The 9668-nt window shown below is 46.8% G+C and overlaps 1 protein-coding gene across 3 annotated transcripts; it reads right to left on the bottom strand.

Moving 5' to 3' along the window:
* Positions 1-530: 530 nt before the first annotated feature.
* Positions 531-9393, bottom strand: KLHL38 (kelch like family member 38). Of its 3 annotated transcripts, none has more exons than XM_082674420.1 (4): positions 9197-9393; positions 7132-8987; positions 2165-2270; positions 531-833 (listed from the first exon to the last, which is right to left on the bottom strand). In XM_082674420.1, the coding sequence occupies exons 2-4, from the start codon at positions 8482-8484 to the stop codon at positions 544-546; spliced, it is 1749 nt and encodes a 582-aa protein (XP_082530546.1). In that variant the 5' UTR covers positions 8485-8987; positions 9197-9393; the 3' UTR covers positions 531-543. The 3 variants fall into 3 exon arrangements, with proteins under 3 accessions (XP_082530546.1, XP_082530547.1, XP_082530548.1); XM_082674421.1 differs by having other exon boundaries at positions 7132-8723; XM_082674422.1 differs by having other exon boundaries at positions 7132-8585.
* Between the last annotated feature and the right edge of the window lie 275 nt (positions 9394-9668).

Below are 9668 nucleotides of genomic sequence, written 5' to 3'. Positions count from 1 at the left end.
GTTGTCAATGACAACCGTTAACCCCACCTCTGCCCGTAGAGACATGATCCAGGACAAGGCAACTCTAGTAGCACAACCTGGAAGCAGTGATTGGCTCAAGAGGGAGGCATGGAGTTCAAAAAGGGCCAATCAGCATCGTTTTGGGAGGCAGTTACTATATGGATAATGGTGAAGTTCTTCCCGAAGATGCCAAGCTAGAGAGTGTGGGTCTGGATTTATCAGTTGCCATTGTTCTCACACTGTGTGGATGAAGAAGCTTATTTGTAGAGTAGAGCCTAACAGAGATGAGGTAGAGAAGGAGGGAGGGAGAGAGGGAAAGGGAGAGAGGAAAGATAGAGGGGCAGAGACAGAGATAGAGACGGAGACAGAGAGACAGTGTTCTGTCAACAGTATGCTTGGTCCCAGGCCTCCAGGCTCTGGAACTTTCAGTTCTGTGAGCTCTCCCTACACCCTTCCAGGGTTAAGCTTTTTGGAGCTGTGTTCTATCTCTTGCAACAAGAGCATCTTGACTAGGACAGATGACTTCTCAGTTTCTCGTGGGCCTCAGGGGGTGGTGGAGGGGTGAGGGATGCACCGGAGAGTGAGGCAGCCATGGTCAAAGAGCTTATGAGGCAGCTGCCCCTGGGACGTCCAGGTGTCAGTCTCAGGGTCGTAGCAGTCGAAGGAGGCCGAGTCCTCGATGCTACAGTCCGTGGTCAGATGCCGCCCACCCGTCACGTAGAGCTTGTTCCCCATCACCGTGGCCCCGTGGTGCATCCTCCGGTCTTTCATGTCTGCGCATTTGACAAATTTGTTGGACTGAGGGTCATAAGCAAGGATCCTCCTTGTGTAACCTGAAAAACAAATGGCATATCGACAGGGTCAGCAATGCTTATTTGGGACTGGAGGTCAGCGGTCCAGGGACCTGTCTGATCTCTGTCATCGCCTAACCCTGAGGCTGGACTCTGAGCTAAAGCGTGGAATGTTTCCATAACCTGCCCAAGGGCTTGTGTGTGGCAGAGCTGGGATTTGGACCCAGATCCGTCTGACTTCAGTCTCTGCATCTTAACTCGAAGTGAGGGCAACACTTACGTCGTTTGTTCTTAGATTGAGAGCAGAGATTCCAGTGGCCTTCTCAGCCTCGTTAGCTTTTTCATCTTTCTCATATGCTCATCCAAGAGCTTTAACAATCCCAAGACGGAGCCTTTGGGAACTCAGAAGTGGGTCCCCACGACAGCCCTATCTGGTGGGTACTCTTCTGATCCCCATTTTACAGATCAGCACACAGAGGCACAAAGAGATGAATAACTTGCCTAAGAGTGTACAGCCAGTTAGTGGCAGAGTCAGGATTTGAACCCAGGTCTATCTGACCCCCAAACCAGCCCTCTTAACCATAGTATTATACTACAATTACAGAGAAATTATCCCGTAGCAGCTAATCTTATTTACAACAGCAAATGTTTTTCTGAGTATTTGCCCCGGGTCTGGGATAGTGCTAAGTGGTTTAGATAGATGAGCACATTTTATGATCACAACTCTGTGAAATAGGTTCATTATTTCATTCCTTGTTTGACAGGGAGAAACTTCTGGAAGATAAAAGAGCTTTGTCAAGTCATCCACACTCCCCTAGTTGGATGGGTGTACTTTTATTTTATTTTTTTTAAATTTTATATGGGGGAATTGTTGATTTACAATGTTGTGTTAGTTTCAGGTGTAGAGCAAAGTGGTTCAGTTATGTGCTTTAAAAAAGACTGTCTTGGGACATCCCTGGTGGCGCAGTGGTGAAGAATCCACCTGCCAATGCAGTGGACATGGGTTCGATCCCTGGTCCAAGAAGATCTCACATGCTACAGAGCAACTAAGCCCGAGCGCCACAACTACTGAGCCTGCGCTCCAGAGCCCGTGAGCCACAGCTACCGAAGCCCGTGTGCCTAGAGCTCATGCTCCGCAACAAGAGAAGCCGCCGCAATGAGAAGCCCGTGCACGTCAACGAAGAGCAGCCCCCGCTCGCCACAACTAGAGAAAACCCACGCGCAGCAACGAAGACCCAACGCAGCCAAAAATAAATAAATAAATAAATTTATAAGAAAAAGAAAGACTGTCTCGTAGAAAAACATCAGTGACCGTTTTCCCATGGGAGATGCCAAGTTCGTGTCCAGCCTCTCGATCTTCTGTTAAAACTCACCTCCCACGATGACAATCCGCTCCCCAAGTACCACGGCAGGGGCACATACATTCTTGATCATTCTCGTCTCCATTTTGAACCACGTGTTTCTGGAAATGTGATAAACCTGACAGAGAAATATAATCACGGCACTGCATTTTAAAGTGATAACGTTTTTAAAAGATAGAAATAGTAATTAAGAGGGTGAAGGAGCGGTACCTTACTATCAGTAAACAAAATACAATTAAATAACAGAAAGAGTTAAGTGTTTGTAGTATGTGTTTGCTTACCTTGCTTGGCTCATTTCTTTCCTTTCAATGAGAAATGGAGCAACTTGGACATGCGTAAAACCAGTGATTTTTCAATCATTTTTATTTCTGGCTCATGTTTAAATTTCTAAATGTTCCAGCGTATCCGAGAGCCTCTTAAGGCCAAGAATAAATTTAGGGCTAAAAGAGGAAGGCTTTTGAACAACAGGTCATGCCTGAAAGTCATTAGAATCCTAGAAAAAAGTAAGCATGAGAAAAGGAAGAAAGAGCAAAGAGGTGGAGGCAGGAGTCCTTGGCCTTCGTCTGAAATGGAGTAGCAAATCATGATTCCCAGAACACGTGCTCCTGTTAGATCCCTCAGTTTAAAGTTTAAATGTCAAATGCCAATTAGTTCATTACTGGCAGAATTTAGCACAAGAGATATAGGCTGAAACGAAGGAACAAAATATTCCAATATTCTTGACTGGAAATTCTTTCTGTACAAAATATTTTTGCCACTATATTAAAGGCCTTATACTTTATCATTTTACCAAATTTGATCTTCACAACTATCCTATGATGTAGATACCATTACTTCCCTCTATTTTCCAGATTAGACCATTGAGGCTGAGAGAGGTGAAATGACATGCTCAAGGTCACACAGCTAGAGTAGTAGAAGAGCTGATCTGATTGAACCCAGAATCCATGCCTTTATCCACCACACTTATGGCTCTGCTTGGGGCCATGGAGATGCGGCTTTTCTTTCTTTTTTTTTTAAATTTAAAAAAAGCATTTACTATTTTAATTTGCTTTTATTTCAGTATTAGTAGTGTTTAAAGATATTTGGTGATGGTTTGTATTTTTGGCCGTGCCCCGCAGCATGTGGGATCTTAATTCCCTGACCAGGGATCAAACCCGTGTCCCCTGCAGTGGAAGTGCAGAGTCTTAACCACTGGACCGCCAGGGAAGTCCCTTTTATAGATTTTTTAAATTGAAGTATAGTTGATTTACAATGTTGTGTTAGTTTCAGGTGAACAGCACAGTGATTCAGTTATATATATATATAACTGAATTCAGATTCTTTTCCCTTATAGATTATTACAAAATATTGAGTATAGTTCCCTGTGTTATGCAGTAGGTCCTGGTTGGTTACCTATTTTATATATGTGTGTGTATATGTTAATCCCAATCTCCTAATTTATCCCCCTGCCACCCCAGCTTTCCCCTTTGATAACTATAAGTTTGTTTTCTATATCTGTGGGTCTGTTTTTGTTTTGTAAGTCAGTTCATTTGTATCTTTTTTTTTGTTTTTTGTTTTTTTAGATTCCACAGATAAGCAATGTCATATGATATTTGTCTTCCTCTGTCTGGCTTACTTCACTTAGTATGCTAATCTCTATGTCCATCCATGTTGTGTGAATGACATTAGTTTATTCTTTTTTATGGCTGAATAATATTCCATTGTATATATATACCACATCTTCTTTATTCATTCATCTACTGATGGACATTTAGGTTGCTTCCATGTCTTGGCTAGTGTTAAGTAGTGCTGCAATGAGCACTGGGGTCATGTATCTTTTTGAATTATGGTTTTCTCCAGATGTATGCCCAGGAGTGGGATTGCTGGATCATTTGGTAACTCTATTTTAAATTTTTTAAGGAACCTCCATACTGTTCTCCCTAGCGGCTGTACCAGTTTACATTCCCACCAACAGTGTAGGACGGTTCCTTTTTCTTCGGTGTGGCTTTCTTGATGGAGGCTTTCAAGACTGAAGCCCTCTTGAAGTCTCTGTCCGTCCTTAAAGTTGGTGAAGCATAGAGGAGGCCACAGCTAGAGACAGGGGCAACCACAATGGCTGTCAAGCCTCATGGTTTCGTCTGCAAATATGTAGGAAACACTCTTTGGAAACATGAGATCCTTGCAGGAAAAGCAAACACTGCTTGCATTTTACTTGAGTAAATGGCTCCTGGCTTTCTGTTCTCTATTAGCTTTGGGGATGGTTTCAAAAATAGATTAAACATTTGTTCACAATCCTCACCATACCACCAGAGAGGATGAGGCAAGGACAACAAAGGATGGTCTTTGACCCATGGAGGAAGTGATACTTTGTTATGGTAAAGGATTTGCTTAACGCCATCCAGCAATAGGGGTAGGAAGAAGGCCGGGTAGAAAGGTACGCGTACACACACAATTTGCACAGTAACGCCATGGCAGCCTCGTCCTTAAAAAGAATGCTTGCGTGCAGATAAACCATCCGATGAAGAAATCTTTGAACCTATACTTGAAAATCTAACCTACCCCATCAAGTAACCCCAAGCATTCATCTTGAACGATATCTGAATGAGTACAATTTCCATTACAAAGCTAATGCTAAGTAGATAAGAGCTTCCAAATTAATACTTTCCCCATTTTCCCCTTCTCATGACTGCAGTGTAAAAGGATCACTCACCTGTTAGTGTTTTGGTTTTTGCTTTTTGGCTATTTAAGCTTCTTGTTTAATCGTCCTAAGCATTTCTTGATGAGGTAGCTTAAAAGCTTTTTTGAGCTTTGTATTTATTCTTAGGAATCGGTAACAATTTTGTAATGTGAAATCATCAACATAGTTGTTGACTTTATTTTGAAAAATAGTTTTAAAAAAATGTAGGAGGGGCTCTAGCTTTACACAGAAGCTCTTTATTACACCTGTGTTGTGTGGCCAGAGCTTGGAGGGGATCAGAACATGTCTCTCTTGGCTCAAGTAAATGAGTGGGATTTCGAACAGACTTAGAATCTGCCTAGATGGTCAGGGAAGAGTCAACAATATGGGCTGGAGAAGTGAAGGAGAGAGAAAAACAAGAAAAGGATTGCATTGAAATGATCACTTTTCTCTGTTTCCACTGGCACCAACTTAGTCTGAGCCGCCATCATCCCTTGCCTGGACCTCTAGAAGAATCTCCCAACTCTCCTTCCTTTGTCCACTCAGGCCTCTTGCAGTGCCTTCTCCACAAAGCGTCCAGAAGGAGATTCTAAAAATGCAAATTTGACAACTTCGCCGACCCTGCTGCTCTTAGGCATGAACCCCAGTTCCTTGACAAGGCCTGGAAAGCCCTGCCAGGTCAGCCTCATCTCCACATTCATCCCCCCAGGAATGTTCTGGAATTTCTGCAGGGGGGTCTCAGGGGCAGCAGTCTGGTGGAGGGGGTTGCTTGCGTGGCTTGGGAAGGGGGCTGAGAGAGATTATGGGGGGACTGACCATCCCCAGCTCCGCCTTGGTGCACAGACTTGCTGCCACCTGGTCATGCTTTCGGCACCTCCAGGCGAAGGGCCGTGCCCCTTTCTGCTTCAGGGCCTTCGTGCCAGCTGTTCCCTTACCTGGGAACGCCACCCCTCCCTCAGCAGATGAGTGTGACTCCTGTTCCAGACGCAGGCTCATCTGCTCAGAGAAGCTGCCCGCCCATCTCTGTCCACGTCAGAGCCCTCTGTCCACCCTGTGCGTCCTCCTCCTTTTTTTTTTTTTTTTTTTTTTGGCGGTACGTGGGCCTCTCACTGCTGTGGCCTCTCCCGCTGTGGAGCACAGGCTCCAGACGCGCAGGCTCAGCGGCCATGGCTCACGGGCCCAGCCGCTCCGCGGCACGTGGGATCTTCCCGGACCAGGGCACGAACCCATGTCCCCTGCATCGGCAGGTGGACTCTCAACCACTGCGCCACCAGGGAAGCCCTCTCCTCCTCTTTTACTCTTCATCCTCACCTACCTTCTCTCTTCCTCTGCCTCTCTGCTCAAGTCAGCTTAAACCAACCTCACAGAGTTCCCTCCAAAGTTCCCTGAACCCTCACACCCTCCCTGATTCCCTCGAGACTGGTTTAGGGCACCCCTTATGCTCTTAGAGCACCCCTCTATTCAGCATCTGAATTGCAGTTGTCTCATAAGCTCCTGGAGGGTAAGTGGGATTTACTGCTCATGTCCATGTCCCCAGGGCCTTCTCTGTGGTTGGCACCCAATATAACTCCTCTAAATGAACACAGCAGATCTCAGGGGCCTCCTTGATTATCTTTATATATCACGTAGAGGCTTGAAGTTTTTCATATCTAGGTGAACTGCAGTGATTAGAACTTGTGTCAAGGTGGAAAACACCCAGTATTCTGACATTTTGATCTTTATTAATCACACTTCTCAGAGAGCTTGTTAGTGAAATTAGCATCTACCTATCATTTAAGGCAGGGGTTCCCCAACCTGGCTGTGCCTTAGACTCTCCTGTAAACGTTTGTAAACAGTAAATGTCAAGACCCCATACATAGAGATTTTGATTCAGCAGATCTGAGGTCAGGTTCCTGGGGATTTGGTAACAGACTATGGACCAGTGCTTGGGAGTCTTCTTTTAAGGCCTTACTGATTTTGGTTAGAAGCATCTGCAATATTCCTATAGGACTTCACTATCTGGCATTCGATGTGTTCTAGGTAGAACCTTTAGCTGTATCTGATGTACCTTTGTATGTATTAATCTTATACAAAACGAATTCATAAATGGATAAAATCTGGCTGAAATTAACCTAACTTCCTTCCTTCCTTCCTTCTCTCCCTCTCTCCTTTCTCCTTTCCCTGCAACTGACAAGCATGTATGTATGTATATATGTATGTGTTTGTGTATGCAGTGTACATGTACATATGTGTATATGTGTGTATATGCATATATTTGTGTGTGTATATATGTGTGTGTGTGTGCGTGTGTGTATGTGTAGCCATGGTGGGAGGGACCATTTACCTGGATAAGGCGCACAGGGTTCTGCATGATGTCCTCTCCCCCAAAAAGGTAGAGTCTTTGGTCTTTCACGGCGACTGCAGGGTGGAGGACCCCCAGTGGCATGCTGGCCATCCTCTCCCAGACGTTGCAGATGCTGTCATATCTCTCCATGGAGCCCATGACCCCCTGTCCGTCTCCAATCCCCCCGATGGAGAAGATGAAGTTCTTGTGGGCAGTGCTTCTGTGGGAGTAGCGGGCTGCCAGCATGGGCTGCCCCAACCTCCACTGATTGAATTTCAGGGAGAAGATGTAGACCTTGGGACTGGGCACACTGTTCCCCGCGTCCACCGCCATGCCTCCCAGCAGGTAGATGCTGTGGTGCAAGGTGACGGCTGAGGCCTTATACAGCCGGGCCGGGAGTTTGGCAAGGCTCTGCCATTGGCCGGTCTGTCCGTCGTACAGCAGGACGTCCCTGGTGGTCTGCTGGTTGTCCTTCCTTCCACCCAAGAGGATGAGGAAGTCTTGGTAAGAGTTTCTTGGGGGGACATGCCACAGAGGTTGGAGGCCCGGGGCACTGGTGGTGCTGTACGGAGAAAATATCTGCCTCTTGGCTGTCTCCAAGATGGTCTGGCAGGGGGGCGAGGACTGCAGGAGGGCGTCGTTGGCGATGAAGTGGTAGAAGAAGGCTGGGTGGACGTACTGCAGCCTGACCAGCTTGAACAGTTCCTGCATGTATTGCTTCCGGGTCTGGAGGTCATGCTTGATCCAAACCATGAGGGCCTCGAACACCTTCTCCTCCTCCGCACAGAGCCCGTCATCTCCCAGGTAGTCTATCAGTTCCAAGGCCCAGAGCTCCTTCAAATCAGCCGATGCGGCCACCTCTGGGAAGTACGTCAGGGCCACCTCCCTGGCTTTCTTCCTGAGGGTCTCACAGCTGAAGATTTCAGAGAGTCTGATCATGCCCAGGCAGTTGCTGGGGGCCAGCTGGCTCTGGAGGAAGGAGGAGCAGGCCTCAAGCAGCCTGGGGTACTGCAGCATGGAGGCGGCCTCCATCAGGGGCAGGACGCCTTCCACTGTGATGTGTGCCTCGCCCGTGTACACATACAGGATGATCCGCTCCAGAGTTGCGGAGTCGAGGCCTTTCAGCTGGACTTTGGGCTCGCTGCTCTCCCGGAAGTTGCTGCAGAACATGGCCCGGAAGTAGGGGCTGCTGGAGGCCAGCACGCTGCGGTGGCAGGGGATCTCCCAGGCCCCCGTGCAGATGCTCACGTCAGTCAGGATCCTGCTTTGCCTCAAGCCATTGAGCTGCCTCAACAAGTCAGAGGAGAAGTCATGGTCTTTGAAGAGCAGCCCATCTGGCGATTCCTCGTCCATCCTACAGAGATGGGGAGAAGTCCCGAGAGGGAGCACGTGCTGGAGGGTTTAGCTGCAGCGGCTCCAAGACTTAGAGCACCTATGTCCGTTCACCAAGACGCCTGTGGGTATTGCCAAGAATATGGCTCAGTGAAGACCAGAAAGGGAGACCACCTGTGGCGTGGGCCTCACAGCTGACACCTCTCTTTTAGGTTACGATTACTCTCAAAGGTAACAGGCAAATAGCATCTGCAGACAGTCTGAGAAAAACAAAACAAAACAAAACAAGAAAAACCAAAAAAAAAAGAAAACGTGGTTGGATAAGTTGGGCAAGTTGAAGGTGGCAAATGGTCACGTGGTCTGAAATGTTAACCTGAAGCAAGATGACAGTCTGTGCATTTGACCAGCAGAAGTCTGTGAACCTTTCTCCAGCTTCTCAGCATGTCCGTTATTTAGTAAACTCATCTAAACATCTTTCTGGGTGTTAGTCATTCCCCACAGATGTCATTCTGGGGGTGTGGCCTCTGTAACAAGACAGAAATGAGGGATGAAAGTGGACCTTTGAGATTTTTTTTTTCTTTTTTAAAGCATGACTTCACAGAGTCCTGTGGGTTTTGTTTTTAAAATGAGGTAAATAGAAAGCAGAGACCGAACAATACCCTGGACAGGGTTTATTGGATGACATCTGGCTGCCCATCTACCTGCAGAAGAATTAAACATTCGAGCTATTTACCTTGTTTTGCTGCAGTGACATCCACCGATACCTGGTCCGGCTGGTCCCTCCAGAGAGTTTCCACCTCTCGCTCCAAATGAAACCATAAACCCAGGCCTTTCCTTCAGTTGGCAAATAATTTGTCCTGGGAGAATTCTGGATTTGTTTATGCCGAAGGCACTTTCACAGTTTTCTAGACCTTTGTGAAAGAACTGCTGGGCAGGGAGACAGTGTATACATTCCAGGGCTAAGAATAGTTGCATATGTACTTTCCACTGTTATGACATGTGACTTTCCAGTTGCCTTTTGCAGCAACCCGAGGGCCTGCAGCGCTGGTGCATGCCCACATGCCTTGTTTCTTTGGCAAGTGTTTACATCGGCAGAAATAGATCTGGAGGAACGGCTTCTCTTAGAGAAGACTTTGCTGCCCACTTGGACACATCCCGAGTCCCTTGTCCTAAAAGTGCCTGGGAATTCTAGATGTCTGTAAACA

The sequence above is a fragment of the Grampus griseus genome (genome assembly GCF_964374135.1).
Source record: "Grampus griseus genome assembly, chromosome: 17".
NCBI lineage: Eukaryota > Metazoa > Chordata > Mammalia > Artiodactyla > Delphinidae > Grampus > Grampus griseus.
This window is presented reverse-complemented; position numbering and strand designations above follow the sequence as displayed.

What these genes read in the sequence shown, in the direction of transcription:
- KLHL38 (XM_082674420.1), bottom strand. Translation starts at nt 8,484, where the DNA reads ATGGACGAGGAATCGCCAGATGGGCTGCTCTTCAAAGACCATGACTTC. An exon ending in ACCCTGTGCGCCTTATCCAG is followed by an intron (nt 2,271 to 7,131) that starts GTAAATGGTCCC and finishes TTTCTCTGTCAG; the next exon opens with GTTTATCACATTTCCAGAAA. An exon ending in GCGGATTGTCATCGTGGGAG is followed by an intron (nt 834 to 2,164) that starts GTGAGTTTTAAC and finishes TTTGTTTTTCAG; the next exon opens with GTTACACAAGGAGGATCCTT.